General features: G+C 45.5%; 1 protein-coding gene across 3 annotated transcripts in view; it reads left to right on the top strand.

Annotated features, from left to right (window-relative positions):
• RAB10 (RAB10, member RAS oncogene family) overlaps positions 1 to 12,774 on the top strand; it is a 141,581-nt gene extending 128,807 nt beyond the window's left edge. For all 3 annotated transcript variants that reach the window (XM_082251149.1, XM_082251150.1, XM_082251151.1), the window contains exons 5-6: positions 7,907 to 8,008; positions 12,209 to 12,774. In XM_082251149.1, the coding sequence (XP_082107275.1) occupies positions 7,907 to 8,008; positions 12,209 to 12,292 (186 nt within the window). In that variant the 3' untranslated portion in view covers positions 12,293 to 12,774. The remainder of the gene's footprint in view (positions 1 to 7,906; positions 8,009 to 12,208) is intronic.
• Positions 12,775 to 17,166: the final 4,392 nt, after the last annotated feature.

The raw sequence follows: 17,166 nt of genomic DNA, 5'->3' as shown, positions 1-17,166 counted from the left end.
CACGGACTTCACATAATGGAAGTCAATGCAAGTCGCTCCGATGTCGCCCCGAAGTAGTACAGGAACTATTTTCTAAGTCGGAGCGACTTGAGTTGCTCCTATTAGAACGGTTCCCATAGCACAGAATGGACTGCGACTTGTCAGGCTGACAAGTCGCCTGACAAGTCACGGTAGTGTGAACCGGGACTTAAAGTTTTGCAAAATAAACACAATTTTCAACACAAATCTGTTACTTAACCCACCTTTGGTGGGTGGGTGGCTGGCTGGCACCCTGTGGTGGCTGGCTGACTGGCTGGTACAGGCCCAAAATCATGCAGAGCATGCGTGGCTCCGTGTACATTCAGATGGAAAAAAAAAAAGGCCAATGGAGAACCTTTTTTGATCTACAAAGTCTCTGCTGTCCTAAAAAAAAAAAAGCCCACCTTTTACCTTTTTACGAAATTCTTTACTTCCGCTTTAATAAAATGAATGTCGCCTACACAGGCTGTGGACATGTCTGAGCCGTGCTGCAGCTTGTCACTGCTGTGGTCCACAGCCTTATGCAGAGAGGATTTATTTATCAGCATGTCTTTGATAACAAGTCCTCATATCAACCTCTTTACCATCGGCAGTTTGCTTAAAGTGAAGCTTTGTGCACTTGGCATGTACAGTATGGGGTGTATACATATAAAATTGTTGGGAAAGGAAAGCAATTTTGTGGCAGAAGAGACAGTCACGTTTGCCATAATTGTTTACCTGTTAACAATTTCATATGCTTTGACTCTAAAGCAGTATTAAACCCAAACCAAAGTTGTCCATGAAAGTGAAACAGGCCATTGTAAGGCTTCAAAAGCTAAACAAATTCATCGTGGCAGCAACATTAGGAGTGGCCAAATCAACAGTTTGGTACATTCTGAGGAAAAAAGAACGCATTGGTGAGCTCAGCAACATAAAAAGGCCTAGACGTCCACGGAAGACAACAGTGGTGGATGATCACAGGATCCTCTTATGGTAAAGAAAAACCCATTCACAACATCTAGACAAGTGAAGGACACTCTCCAAGAGGTGGACATATCATTGTCAAAGTTTACAATCAAGAGAAGACTTCACAAGAGCAAATACAGAGGGTTCACCATAAGGTGCAAACCATTCATAAGGCTGAAGAATAGAAAAGCCAGATTAGACTTTGCCAAAAAACATCTAAAAAAGACAGACCAGTTCTGGAAAAGCGTTCTTTGGACAGATGAAACGAAGATTAATCTGTACCAGAATGATGGGAAGAAAGTATGGAGAAGGCTTGGAACAGCTCATGATCCAAAGCGCCCAATGTCCTCTGTAAAACATGGTGGAAGCAGTGTGGTGACATGGGCATGCGTGGTTTCCAGTGGCACTGGGTCATTGGTGTTTATTGATGATGTGACAGAAGACCGAAGCAGCCAGGTGAATTCTGCAGTGTTTAGTGATATACTGTCAGCCCAGATTAAGCCAAATCCAGCAACGTTGATTGGACAGCGCTTCACAGTACAGATGGGCAATGATCCTAAACACACTGCAAAAGCAACCCAGGAGCTTTTGAAGGAAAAGGTGGAATATTCTGCAATGGCCGAGTCAATCATCTGATCGCAACCCAATTGAGCATGCATTTCACTTGCTGAAGGCAAAACTTAAGGCAGAAAGACCCACAAAGGACAACTGAAAAGCACCAGAAAGGAGGAAATCCAGTCTTTGGTAATATCCATAGTTCCAGACTTCAGGCAGTCGTTGCCAGTAAATTATTCTCAACAAAATAGTAAAACAAAAAACGGATGATTATATTCGTTTGTCCAATTACATTTGAGCCCCTGAAAATGGAGGGGACTGTGTATAAAAATGGTTTGCAGTTTATAAAATCGTTACTTGATATTTTTCTGCACTTCAAAATTCTGGTGGCACACAGAGCCAAAAGTATGAAAATTGTGCCTGTCCAAATATATATGGACGGGAGTGTGAGAGATAGAGATGGATAGATAGATATACACACGCACCCCCCTACCCGGGGGGAAGTGATTGTCGTATTTCCCTTTCTTAAAGCAGTTACAGCATATACTATAGGAATACAAACTAATATTTGACAATCCAATATAAGCTTACCTGAAAAATGTCCTTCCATGCTGTGAGTGTTGCCTGTCTCCTAAATTCTCTGCATGCTTTTAAGCTTTTCCCCATTTTGTAAGGACTACTTGTCCCATGGTACCCTGCCTGCAAGCAATGATTCCTGTACTGACTCCGCCTCATGAAACGCCTCCTCTGGGCACCTGGCAGGCTCTGTGAAAGCCTTCTCAGAGCCTACTCACAGGATTCAAGGGAGTAAATGTGTGGGATATTCGCAAAGTGTGTTTAAAAACATCAAGATCATTCAGAAGTATTGGAGATTGGAATACAATGTGGAAGTGAATATAGGATTTTACATTCTGACCAGGTACTTTAATCTCTCTTCCCCCCCCCCCCCCCCCCCCAAAGTTTTTAGTAGCGGAGTCTGCGATTAAGAACGTTCTGACAGTCGTCCTATAATCCTCTTCTGGCATTCAGAATATCAGGCCCCCTTGAAGTTTTGTGTAGACGGTGTCATGGCATCCTCTTGTCTGTCTTCCCATGTAAACATCACAGCACAGACCTCTTTGTATTGGCGTCAGGATGATCCTCTGTCACATATGAACAGAATTCCGGAGCCCTTTGTTTACAGTGTGGTAAACATTTACATACCAGTGCGGGCTCACACATCCGCCTCAGCAATGTGGGGTACTCGCCTGTGCCGCACTGCTCAGTACAAGGTTATATCTCCTCTTAGTGTATTTGTGATCTTTCTGTACAGATCAGGGATGTGTGTTTTTGGTTTACTTCTAAAATGTAAAGTCCTGCTTTAAGATCCTCCATGCTCACTGAGCCGCTACAAGTCAAACTGCAGGACCATTAGGACTTTTAACGGTTTCCATAACAGGCCAATTCTGGTATTCCTCTCCTACATGTAAAAATCATCATTTTCTCTTTCGTTCATTGACGGACACAGCTCCTGATCATCTTAACCATTGAGTTATACTGCCCCCTGCAGGAGAAGAACGCTAGGCAGAAAAAGTGTCTGTCTACGCTTATGGGCAGTCCCAGGGGATGTACTCCCTCTGCTATAGGTACCCAGATTTTTTTTTTTTTCTGCCTAGTCAGGAGTAAGGACCTAGTTCCTTGCAGGGATCTCTGGTCCTGGCAAATATTTATTTTTAGATAGAAATTTTCTCCTGGTTTTTGTCCTGTGAGATCTACAATCAACTGCCGGACTGGGTGACGGGCTGGATAATCTAAATCCAGTGGTCACCCCCAGTCTGGCCAGCCAGCGAGCGTGCGCAGACCTCAGCCCAGCACTAGGTCAGCTGCGACCTAGCCCCACCAGGCGGGGGCTGGCCTGCGAGTTTAAATGCCTTGCGAGGTCCCTTACAACCGGTTCTCGGCCCAAGTTGCAGCGTTCCCCCCCCCCCCCTGGCTGACAGCCGGCATTTAGATGGTGAGGGGTTCTGTCTGGAGCAGTGCCTGCCTGATTTCTGGTATACTGAGTAGCTGTCCCTCTCCCCCTGGAGGGTTTTGGGGTGGACGTGGACCCCTCCTTGGGATGGTCAGACCCCCAGGTTCCCCTCCTTCCCGGGAGGCTCCCCCCTTCATCTGTCCCCCCCTTCCTACCCCCCAACTTATGTTTTGGTGGTCTGTTACACCACCTGGAGTAGGGGCAGGGCGCTATGCTGGCAATGGGGGCAGGGGTGCGACCGGACGATTGGGGGGGGGGTGTACTTTGTGGGGGCTCCTGCCTGGTCCTGTCCTTGAGGGGCCACCATTTTGATATAGCCTGTGTGCTCAATCCATGGCGGCCATGTTTGCCATTGAAAATGGTGGTGGACAAGCCTGGAGCCCTGATGGCAGCTTTTTTGGTGGTGGGAACCCCTCCTCATCCCCTGGTGCTGACTCCTGAATCTTTTCACTTCCTGATCGCCGCACGTGGAGTGCAGATAATCCTGGTGGCTGCAGGTGCCTGTTTCTGCTGGGTGGCCAATCTGGAGTCCTCTACCTCTCTGTTGAGGATCGCTTGGTGCTTTGTGCCTGGCGACCGGGTGGTGCTGCCAGCGCGGTGGGGGTTGTCCCTTTTTTGCAGTGTTACACCTTTTGTGGTGTCTCCCTGGTGACTCATGGAGTCTTTGGAGCACATCTCCCCACCTTATCCCCTATCTGAGGCTGTGCAGCCCTCCAGGTCCCAACCATCCATCAATGCACTGATGGCGGTCCTAGAGTCCTTTGTGTCCTGGGTGGAAGTGGTTTTCAGGTGACGGCTAGCAAAAAGCACCTCCTGCCTCAGATCCTGAATCTGATTTGGCCTCCGTGGACGTGGGTCTCCCTTTTGGGTCTACGACCACGCGCCTAGAATCTTCAGATAGTGAGAATTCCATCTGCAACCACGCACGAAAAGGCTCTGGTGGACGCATTGATTGGATCTGTGCATGAGACCTTAAAGATGGAGGACGCAGCTGCAGGTTTACTTTGGCACTCACAAGCCAGCTATAGAGGCAAAGTGGTTTCCTTTCCCCGCCTATTTTGACAGAATTGTCGCTAAAGAGTGGGGATGACCAAAGCCTCCCCTTGGGGTCCCTAAGCGATTTTCTAGGCGTTACCCCTATGAGGAGTCCCTTCTTAAGAAGCAGACTGTTCCACCGGTTGTGGACCCTCCCATTTCCAGATTGAACATGGCAACCATGATTCTGGTTGAAGAGTCCCCAGCCTTTAAGGCTCCGTCTGATGGGGAATGAAGAGTCTGGCCTGCAGTATGTATTCTCTGGCTGGTTCAGCACTGAGGCCGGTATTCACCAGTTCCCTGGTGTCGCAAACTCTGAGTGGGTTAAGCTTTTACGCTGTGACGTGGAGGGAGAACAGCTCCCCTCTTCCTTTGCTGAGTTGGCCAACCAGCTGGTGCAGGGGCTGCAGTTTATCTGTGATGCCTCTTTGGATGCAGGTGGGCTCTTTCACCAGTGGTCCTTCGTTGTGTCTTTTGGCTCAAATGTTGGTCTGCAGACAAGGCTTCGAAAAAGGCCTTCACTGATCTTCCCTTTCAAGGAGATCACCTGTTTGGAGCTACCCTGGATGGCATGATTAAAGGTCTTACAGGGGGAAAGAGTACCTTTCTTCTGTAAGCCACTAAGGGCAAGGACCCTCGTCGTAGACATAGGCCCCCCTCCTCGGCTCGTAAGAAGTTTTTTTCGTCCCTCAGGGTCGACTGACAAGGATTCTAAGCCGTTCAGGGCCTGCTGGAGGATCCAAACCAACTTGGCTTGGCAAGCCGAGAGCGGGCTTCTCCTCTCCAGAACCGTGGACAAGGCACCTTCAACATGAAGGTGCACCCTCACCCGTATCGGGGGTGAGGGGACATCTTCTCTGGTTTCCGGACCCTGTGGACTTCCCTGTTACAAGACAAGTGGGTCCACAAAGTCATTCGGTCCGGCTACAAGATTGAGTTTTTGCTCTTGTTCCCCGGCAAGCTCCAAATTGTCCTAGGCAGGAAGGGCTGAAAGTGCCAGGTATTGAAGTGATTCATCTCCTATGCGTTTAAAAGAATGATGCGTGGTGTACATTCAGATGTAAAGCCATTTAGTAGGACAATACAATTTCTGAGTGTGATGAACGTTGATGTGTGTAGAATATATCCCAGAATACCAGTCACTGAGTCCCGTCTCCGGACACACAGGCTTATTGTCACTGTCTGGTCACATGAGCCGCAGTGGGAAAGCTGCCAGTAACTGCACCAGGCTGCAGGGAGCAGCTCATGCAGTAGATGTGGATGCAGGTAGTAGTTCAGGCGGAATGTTTGCAGCTTTCTTATGGCCGTGTGCTCCTTTCAGCTCCGGCAGAGTGCCGGGGACGTTCATCTTGGCTGTGTAAATAGACACAGCCCAGCCATTCATCTCTGCAGCCTCCAGTGCAGTTAGTGTTTACTGACCGCATGGGGCTCCCGAGCTAGTGTCATTTCAGTGCTAACTAATGCCAGGCTACGACATCGTTCACACCGTGTCTGTTAAGCTGCATTGATCTGCATAAGTTAACGCAAAGGAGCTGTTTTCTTTGTGGCCTGTTCACCCCATAGGGCTGCATCAAAATTTTGCACGTCTGCATTTTTATGTCCGATTGGCCACTCCTAGGGAATGGAGCCAATAGTTATTTTTTTTTATTTGCCCAAATTAAAGAAGTACAACCAAAGCTCATTTGGCTTTACTTCTCCTGTGGATCACAGGACTGTAGTTCATTCTGCACTCCTGCGACCCGTTTTCAGCAGACAGCGGGCTGAAGCTGCTGTTGGCTGACATCACAGAGCTGGTCTAGGCTCGGACAAGATTCTGACAATCAAGTCTGGATCCGCTCACATGCCTAGACTAGCAGCCAGCTCATCCTCTGTGAGCTGCTGAGAGCCTGAGCCGGCCGCCCCCGCTCCCTCCACAGCCCAGCACTTCAGTGAGAGGGGGGGCAGAGCAGACAGCGGTGACTGACTGTCAGCAGCTCTCTGCTCACAGAGCTCTGAGAACCGAGCTATCGGCAGTGGTTTGATCTCTGGGTTCTCAGTGTTGGGGGGGGGGGGGGGACAGATGCAGCATTGGACCATTACTGCAACTGCATCTACCTAGGTACTGTAATATGATTCTGCAAAAAAAACCTTTTAAGCTTAACCTGTTGGTGCCCAGGCCACATTTTGCAGCATCTGTATACGTCTGTTAATAGAGCTCTAATATACCTAGATAATTGTTATACAGACACACTGCTCTCATCCTTTAACTGTTGAGTTATGCTGCTATCTGCAGGGGTAGGAAGCAAAGTACAAACAAAGCATAACCTAGTGGCAGCCCCTGCTATTGGTCAAACCCCCCCCCCCCCCCCCTCTTGTTTGCTATATGTGATGCTGTACAGAGGAGGTTTTTTACCTTCATGCATACAATGCATGAAGGTAAAAAAATCTTCAGCCTTTAAAACCACTTTAAATTAACTGTCCGGTCACAGGTGAACCCTTAATACAGCCACTTTATTGTGGGTCATTGGGAGTGTGCCCCTTGCGGTGGCGGCCCGCGGGGGAGAGTGCCCCTTGCGGTGGCGGCCCGTGAGAACAGTCGAATGGGAAGTCGACCTTCCAAAGCTCAGGGAGCCCTGAGCAACACTTGGAGGAGGAACCCAGGTGGAGTTTGACTGTTGGGTAGGGAACTGGCAGGTATGGTCCATACATAGTTGCACACAGGTCCAACTATACACGGGTAACTATGTAAAAATATACGATTCCTGGAATTCTTTAAAGTCTGCAGGATTGCCTGGTCTTTGCCTTCTGCCTTAAACGTTTCTCAGTTCTCCTGTCCCGTGTTGAGTGTGGCTACATTGCTTTACAGGGTTCCATGGAGCTCCACTGTTGCCGCCCTTATTTGCATGGTTCTACCAGGGATGTGGGTTTGCATGTATTTTGTTTTTATTGCTACAGGAACCAGGGCGTTAATGCAACTATTATATGCTGTCTACAGTGCATGCTGCTCAGATTTGGATACGTTGCATATGCACTGTTATCACTAGGGATAAGGAATCATGTACTACTGACCTTGGCGGGCCTGGGATGCTGCATGTTATCCCTGGGGGTGAGCATGCTCCTGATCTGTGCAGTCAGGTGACCATTATGTGACGTTTACAGTGCATACTCACCCCGACTGGAAGCTCAAACAAGCGGCATTGAGCCATAAGGGGGAGTTGCTGGTGAGAGAAGAAAACCTTAGAGTTTGGAGACCTTTTATGAAAAAAGTACTGTATCCTGTTGGTTTCTGTGGTAGATGTGATCATTTTTAATAAGGATATGCTATGAGTGGGGACTCACTATGAATCATCTTCTCTTCCACAGATTGCCCGGGAGCATGGAATTAGGTTTTTTGAGACTAGCGCAAAAGCAAACGTAAACATTGAGAAGGCATTCCTCACATTAGCAGAAGACATACTTCGAAAGGTACGAAATTCCTCATCTTCTGTACCTCCTGATTTTATCTCTTTAGGTTTCCAATGGACCCATTCATAACTCTCTATAGTGAAAGGCAGGGAGATGTGTAGCACTATAGCCAATGGTCCTGGTCACATCTTTCCAAATGTCCATCAGACAGATGAGCAAAAGTCACATTTTTAACACACTTTAACCACTTGCCTACTAGGCCAATTCTGACAATTCTCTCCTACATTTTTTTTTTTTTGCTAGATGATTGGTTGGGACCCCCCAAACATATATTTTTAAGCAAAGGCCCTAGAGAATAACATTATGGGTGTTGCAATTTTTTATGCCACGGTACTTTCACAGTGGTTTCTCAAACTAAATGTTTTTGGGAAAAATGCACTTTAATAAATGTTACTCCAAGACCTCTCCTTATTTCCTGGCTGAACGACATCCAGCCTGAGTGCCGGTTCACACTTATGCGATGCGGGAAGGCTGCAAATTCGCAGCCTGTTCCCGCATCGCAAACGCACCCCTGGCAGTTCACACTGCCATATGCGATACGCTGGGGGTGTCAATGTAATCTTAACGACACCCCCAGTTTGATCGCATATCGCAGTGCGATCTTGCAGTTCGCACAGGATCGGATCGCACAAGTGTGAACCGCTGTGCGATCCGATCCTGATGCGGCTGCAAATAAGGGTCCTGTGCGTCTTTGCTGCGGGTGCGGTGCGAATTTAGCCATACAAAGTGTATGGCTAAACTCGCACCGCACAGCCGATCGCATGTAATGAAGGAGCAGTGCGCTCCGACATTACATTACATGCGATCGCCGCATCAGTGTGAACCGGCACTGACTGTCCTTGGCCCACCCATCAGCACCACATGTGGGTGTTACCTGTGAGGCAGCCCATTGCTTGCATTAGGGTTGAGGGCTCATGAGGAGTACTGAGGCAGGGTGCTGTGATGTGATCAGGGAGCTATGTAAAGCAGCTTGCCGGCCCCTCCCATCAGCCATGATCTGCCTGCATTGCATAGAGAAGCACAGACCCAGTCATTGGGATAACTGCATCCAAAATAATTTGCCGATAGCAGAAAGTTTTAATTTAAGAATGTCAATAACATGTTAATGAGGGGGAGAAGGAGGGACCAAGGATAGCAAATTATAGGCAGATTAAAAATGCAATAATTGTATTTTAGGTTAGAATCAGGAAAAAAATTTCCGTACAAATAAGAGAAAAAAAATGTATGCAGTGCTCAAATGGTTTTGAAACAAGAATTGAAAGTCCATTAGCTGCCTTTCAAGGCTGTGATTACTGCAGTACTTGATGGACGGGGAGGTGACCAACAAGAATTGTCCTCAATATACAGAAATTGCCAACTGCATTTTCTGTAAAAAAAAGTGTGTATGTAACACACACATATATATATGTGTGTATGTATCTCTGTGTGTATGTATCTCTATATGTGTGTGTGTGTGTGTGTGTGTGTGTGTGTGTATGTATATATATATATATATAGTGTATGTATGTATGTGTATATGTATGTATGTGTATATATATATATATATATATATATATATATATATTTATACACATGCATACTTTTTTACATGTAAATGCTGCGTTATTCAGAATGACCTTCTATTTTTAGTCTGTCATCTGTAATTTTGGCATCCAAAAATTCTAGTCATTTCAAATTGGCCACTCTGTATGTGTACACTTGCATGTGTAACACAGGACGTTCTGCCACCTCTCCTAGCTAAACGCCTTTCCTCTTGACAGCCGCTTTTTGGCAGAAAAAAAAGCTTGACGCTTGTAAATGCATGCAACTTGTTAAGGTGGAACAAGCGCTTGGGCGTTCATTTAATGTATTCTGAACATTGAAATGAATGAACGCTCGAGTGCTAAACACGCCTGGAGTTAACATTCGTTGACACGTGTGAAGAATTTTTTTCCTGTGTGCATGGACACATAGGGGCGCCTGGCGTTTTTTTGTTCTGCATGTTAGTTTAATGGCCACATTTTAAAACCTCCAGTGTGCGTGAGTTAAAGATTGTTTCTTCTAAAGGGAAGCGCATGGCAGCTTTTCTCATTACAGCACTGAGTGGTCTCAATGAAGGCAGAGACCCTTCCATTCAACAATCAGTCTGTAGTACATAGTGAGTTTCTTCAGAACAGAGAAATGTATATTCTAGGGCTCAAGGTTTGTGGACACCAGGCAATCACACCTACAGGAGCCTATTGGACCTTTAATTTCAGAACCATGGACATTAATACGGAGTTGTGGCGTTAACAGCCTCCGTTCTTGTAGGAAGGCTTTCCATAAGATTTTGGGAGTGTGTGGCGAAGTTTTAACCACTTAAGCTCCAGAAGAGTCACGACCAGGCCTTTTTTTTTTTTTTTTGGTATTCGGGACTGCACTACTTTAGCTGTCAATTGCGCAGTGATGCAATACTGTACTCAGACGAAAACTTGATGGTATTTGATTGCCACTGGGTTTTTTATTTTTTATTATATAAATAAAAAAAAGACCAAACTTTTTGAGTTAGGTTTTATAGCAGAAAAAAAAAAAATATCCAATAAAAAAAAAAATCAAATTTCTTTAATTTAGGCCAAAATGTTTTCTGCTACACGATGAAAAAAATCCCCATATGTGTATATTGATTGGCATGAAAGTCATAGCGTCTGCAAACTGTTGTAAGCTCTAACAGGCAGGGCTACTGTATTAGTGTATTGTAGTTGTACTGTCTACTCTCGTTGTAAAGTGCTGCATAAACGGTCAGTGCTATATAAATCCTGTATAATATTATACTGGAACTTTTTAAATTCCTTTTTCTACTAATAATGGTTGTGATCATTGACCTTTTCAGTGGGACTGTGATAGTGCGGCAGGCAAACTGATACTGGGAGGGAACGGAAGGAACTGAGTGATGCTGACATCGAAGGGGTTAACGTCTAGGCTAGGACAATCAAAGGGTTAACTGTGCCCAAAATTGTGTAATGTGTGTTTTTACTAATAGATGTGGCTGTGGGAGAAAACACAGCCACATTGCTGCTCTGTGTACAGAGCCCTGTGTTTGTAGTAAACACAAGGCCCTGTATTGTGATTCGCTAAGCCAAGCAGCAGGTCCTGGTTATAAAACAATGGCCAGGACCTGCTATAACCGATTTTGTGCTGTAGCGAATGACAGCACATCTATGCTTTCGGCCAAAGCAGCAGGGGTGGCTCCCTCGGAGAGTGCTTGCTTCCTCCCTCGGAGAGTGCTTGCTTCCTCCCTCGGAGAGTGCTTGCTTCCTCCCTCGGAGAGTGCTTGCTTCCTCCCTCGGAGAGTGCTTGCTTCCTCCCTCGGAGAGTGCTTGCTTCCTCCCTCGGAGAGTGCTTGCTTCCTCCCTCGGAGAGTGCTTGCTTCCTCCCTCGGAGAGTGCTTGCTTCCTCCCTCGGAGAGTGCTTGCTTCCTCCCTCGGAGAGTGCTTGCTTCCTCCCTCGGAGAGTGCTTGCTTCCTCCCTCGGAGAGTGCTTGCTTCCTCCCTCGGAGAGTGCTTGCTTCCTCCCTCGGAGAGTGCTTGCTTCCTCCCTCGGAGAGTGCTTGCTTCCTCCCTCGGAGAGTGCTTGCTTCCTCCCTCAGTTTGAAATGACCCAGCAGTGTTCCACAGTCTGTTACTTTAACACCTGTGAGTGCAGTTTTTTATATTACATTGTCTGTCTGAATTTGAAAACGCATATGCAGGTTTTGCGCTCTTCTCCCATTTTTGGGGGCACTGCGCCGATTCAGCCAAAAAGGTTCTCTTTTTTTTTTTTTTTTTTTTTTTTTTTTTTTTGAGGTCAGATCCTGATGTTGGCTGAGAAGACCTGGCTCAGACATTCCAACTCATCCGAAGGGTGTTCAGTAGGGTTGAGGTCAGGGTTTTGTGTAGGCCACTCACGTTCCTTCACACCAAACTCACCACGCCGTGTCTTTATGAAGCTGGCTTTGTACACAGGCACCGTCCAAACAGAAAATGGCCTATCCTGGTGCTCAATTGTCTAGTGTCTTTGTATGATGGAGTGTTAACAGTACCCTTTACTGGAAACGCCTGAATCATTTGGAAGGGTGTCCACATAACTTATAGCCATATAGGTAGGTGTGATGGTCAGGTGTCAACACATTTTTGGCTATACGGTGTATAAATCTGTCCTGGTGGGAGCCAAGCTGTGTCTAATAATCCTCTCCTTGTCTTGCAGACTCCAGTTAAAGAACCCAACAGTGAGAACGTAGATATCAGCAGCGGCGGTGGCGTGACAGGCTGGAAGAGCAAATGTTGTTGAGCCTTTTATTTGCATTGTTCACCGTCCCCCCCCCCCCCCCTCCCCTTACCTCACCCTTTTGCCCCCCTTAACCACTTCTTGTCCTGGCAGCATAAACCACTCTGGACCCCCCCTTCCCCTCCATTTAATCCTTTGAATGTCCCCCCACCCCCCCCCCCCCCCCCATATCATATTAACATCCTTCTCTCCATCTAAGCGAGTGCTTGCTGGTCTCATTCTTCGGGTGTATAGAGAACAGAGGAAGACGCAGCTGAAAGTCAATAAATCTTGTTTGTGACATTTTCTCATTTTAACGCTTTATCTTCCTCCCCCCTCCCCCCACACTCTCGTCACTACATTTTGGTTGTATCCTCATGTCCCCCCTCTCGTTCTGTTGTCACTAAAAAGGAAAAACATTTTTGAAGACGGAGGCACCTACAGCAACTACTGCTACTATTCTGGAAAATGAAATGTGTATCACAATAAAACTTAGAGTGAATCACTATTGTTGTATCCATCTTGGCCACAGGAGCGATTGACCGGTTTCAGTACTCTGGCGTCTGTGTGTCAACGCACAGTGTAAAAAAAAAAAAAAAAAAAAAAAAAAATGGCTCAGCACTGGAAGGAGGGGATCTGTAGTGCATTCTCACATTTTAACTCCAATGACCTATATGATGCAGTCTGTTAATACTGATAGAATCCTCAAGTTATAAGCCAACCACTGAAATCCCATACAATCCTTGGACAACTTCACCCAAGGCTGCCAAACTTTACGGTGTTTGCGAATCGCGTTTAGTATTATGGCCTCTGTTTTACTATGTAGCAAAGCTTGGGTCATCCTATTTTTGGTCTCAAGTATACAAAGTATCGTGGTCTTCAAAGCCCTTGCTAAGGTTTGGTTGGAGGCAGTCATGCATTGCAGCAGGACTTTTGTCTGAGCTCTAGTGAAATCAAGAGCACAGTGGTTCAATAGAAAAATTGCTGGGTCAGGTTCTAAAAATTGAGTAATGTTGAAGCCATCCTGCTGATCTCAATCTAGAAGTGCTACACAATCGGGCGGTTGGAGCATTATTAAGATATCTATACCCAAATTACAGTTCTTAAAGCTGAATTCCAGGAATTGGGCTGCTTTGTAAAGACTGCAGGCATACTATGAGTTAAGTCCAACAAGGTGCCTGCAACCTCATAGACTTATCTCTGTTCACTTCTGACAAGCTTATTGTGTTCAAGGAAGATCAGTTCAATGCTACTCACGATCTCAGTTCCTTCAAAAGAAGAGTTGCTGGAACTGCTATGCCTGCCCATTCACAGAAGCCTTTGTAATTTGTGAACTCATTCACGAAATACAATGGCTTCTTGGGAAGGGGCAGGTATAACTGTGTGTGCTTCTGTCATAGCTGGAGTGTATCCTCCAGGAGTGCAATAAAATCTGTCCCATATAACTATTAGAGATAAGTCCCAGAGGTGACATGACATCTAATTAGACATAACCTATAGTTTGCACTTTTTTCAAAGTTGTTAAAATCCGCTTTAAAACCTTATAAATGCCCTAAATCATGGGTGCTCAACCTGAGCCCCTCCAGCTGGCTGTTGCAGAACTACAACTCCCATAATGTCTTTGGGAGTCATGCTTGTGACTGTCAGCAGCTTGCAATGCCTCTTGGGGCTTGTAGCTCTGCAACAGTTGGAGGGCCACAGGTTAAGCACCCATGCTCTAAACTCCCATGCTATTCCTTTCAGCTGCTTGAAGCAAAGGCACCTGTACATTCACAAATGGGGGATCATGTTGCTCACTCCCCTTCTGCCTCCTGAGCCAATTGCCACCACTGGTAGTGAAGTCCCTTAGCCATCATAGCTTATACAGGGCCTCCTTCCTTAGATCCTGGCAGCTGAATGCAGTGATGAGGGGGTAGGGCAAAGGAATAGGTAAGTATGTGTGGCTGGGGAGAGGATCTCTAAAAAGTAACTAAGGCAGAACTCCAGCCAAATAGTTAACTAATCGGCTAAAATACTTAATGGTTTTACATGCCAAACCATTTGTAATTATATCCAGCCTTTCTTGTGATACACAAATCCTCTTATGGATATCCACCATAGGCAGCTGTAATGCTGAACAATGAGGTTTGAACGAGTTGACGAGTGTGACAGCCAGCCAATGAGAATTCTCAGAAAGAAGGGTCAGCAGTGATGGCCTATCTTATCAGTTATAAAACTTTTTCCCATTTTGGATAGAGTATCGGAGGATTTTAACCCCTGTCAGTTTTATTTTTGCTATCTGAATTCCATTGGGGAGATTTCTCTTCACACCCGGTCCTATAGCCAAAGCAGAAATTAAAAAGAAAATCCCTCCAATGTGTCCCTATCGGAAGATTTCCTCTCAATTCCTGTTCCGATTACAACCCAAAATGTATAATTTTCTTTAATTTTCACTCTCGGTAGTAATGGTAAACATGACAAATAGGGTGGATCTACCTAACGGGGGACACAGCCAGCAGTAAAAACCTAACGGGTGTTTTAACCCCTCTCCACTCTACCCAAAACAGGGGAAAAAAGTGACTTTAGTTCTACTTTTAGCAAGAGAAACTACCCGTCCGCAAACCTGGCACCCCTAGGAGCGGCACATAACCTACTACCACCTAGCTGACCTCATCTGAGGCGCTGTATTAGGAAAGTAATGTACAAAAGAGATTTAAAAGGGGGGCGTTAAGGATGGCCAAACTGTATCTAGAGCGCATATCGCAGCTAAATAAAAGTTTATTCTAAAAATGGCATTCAATTGCATTCCATGCATAGAAATTTCCAGAATAGAAGTTTAATGCCTATTGTCATAAGTCACACTGCCAATGCGTTTCACGGTTAGTGCCTCTTCAGGATTTCATGTTCGCATTTGACAGATGCCTTGTTTGTACATATTTTCATCTATTAATCAAAAAGTCAAACATCACAAAAAAAGATAAAAAAATGTCAATGCTCTAACACATAAGGTGCTTAATCACGACTGTGCGAAAAATGTATAATATATAAATAAAATTTTATATATATATATCTCTATATATATATATATATATATATATATATATATATATATATATATATATATATTGCAAAATACAATGTACTGTCTATACACATCAAAAGAAGAATAATGAAAAAGTGCAAAGTCCTTTGAAATAGTGATCAAATCAAGAATAAAGTCCGTACCTGAAAAAAGACCAATCGGTGTTCAGAAGTAGAAGGGTGTCACCACAGATGCGACCGTCACCATAAAGGGAGGTCAGAAGCGTTTACCAGAAATCATGGACTCTACTGCAGTAGCAAAACGTCAAACCTGCAGGAGACTATAAGCCTTAATGGTACAAAATCATTAAAGTGTTGGCAGATTCTCTTCAAGTCTCTCGGACACCCAGAAAAACAAAAGGTCTCTACAGTGTAGTATCAAAACTGGGCTTTATTAAAAGGTAGAAAACGTAACGCTTTCTACGCAAATATCAGGCAATTCAATTGTGATCACAAATGGTCTCCAAGGGGCGCAATATGGAATAAACTCATTATCCCGTGATATTGTGCCCTTTGGAGACCATTTGTAATCACAATTGAATGAATTGCCTGCTATTTGCGTAGAAAGTGTACGTTTTCTACCTTTTTAACCACTTTTAAGACCGGAGGATTTGGCTGCTTAATGACCAGGCCCTATTTTGCGATTCGGCACTACGTGACTTTAAGGGACAATTGTGCGGCGCTGTACCCAAATGAAATTAACTTCCTTTTTTTCCCACAAACAGAGCTTTCTTTTGGTGATATTTGATCCCCTGTGCGATATTTTATTTTTTGCGCTATAAACAAAAAAAGTGACAATTTTTAAAAAATTACTTTATTTTTCACATTCTTTTATATGAAATTCTCAAAAAAGTCTAAATTTTTTAACATTTTAGGCCAATTTGTTTTCGGCTACATATGTTTGGTAAAAAAAATCGCAATAAGCGTATTTTGATTGGTTTGCGCAAAAGTTATTGCATTTAGTAACTACGGGAAAGATTTGTCATTTTTATTTTTTTTTTTTAAATAGTAATGGCTGCGATCTGCGTTTTTTTTTTTTTTTTTGCGGGACTGCGACATTGCGGCGGACAGATCGGACCCCTGACTGACATTTTTTACACTTTTGGGCGTACCAGTGGCATTACTACAGTAATCAGTGCTAAAAATATGCACTGTTACTGTAAAAATGACACTGGCAGGGAAGGTGTTAACAGTACTGGTGATCAAGGGGTTAAATGTGACCCTAGGGGTGTGATTCTAACAGGGGGCGTGGCTTCTGAAGTCATCACAGAGACGTGATCCTATATAGCAGGATCACATGACAACTGTGATCACTTCAGGGAGAAGTATGGACGGCTATGTTTACATCAGCCGTCCGTCCTTCTCTTGTCAGCGGCGGGAGATCGCAAGTGGCCAGCGGCCATCGGAGCTGCCTGCCACACGCACTAGCTTCCCTGCTGGCGAGCGGGGGCGGGAGCGCCGTACATGTACGGGGTTTTGCCTGGGAGAGCTGACCTGCCGCCGTACATCTGCGGTGGCTGGTCGGCAAGTGGTTAATAAAGCTTGGTTTTTATGATAATACACTGTGACGACCTTTAGTTTTTCTGGGTATCCGAGAGACCTGAAGAGAATCTGCCAACCCTTTAATAATGTTGTACCATTAACTTCAGCTCTGGAAGGATTTACCACCTTAACCACTTCAAGACCAGCCGCCGCAGTTATACTGCGGCAAGCTGGCTCTCCTGCGCAAACCGATGTAGGGGTACATTGGCTCGCGTGTCTCAGGTGCGCGTGCAACCCGCCGGCGGCGCAAGTGCGTGCCCGCTCCTTAGCCCAGCAGCTAAGCAACGGCGGTGGCG

The sequence above is a fragment of the Pelophylax lessonae genome (genome assembly GCF_965119305.1).
Source record: "Pelophylax lessonae genome assembly, chromosome: 3".
NCBI lineage: Eukaryota > Metazoa > Chordata > Amphibia > Anura > Ranidae > Pelophylax > Pelophylax lessonae.
Note: the sequence above shows the minus strand (reverse complement) of the source record. Positions and strands in the feature narration are given on the sequence as shown.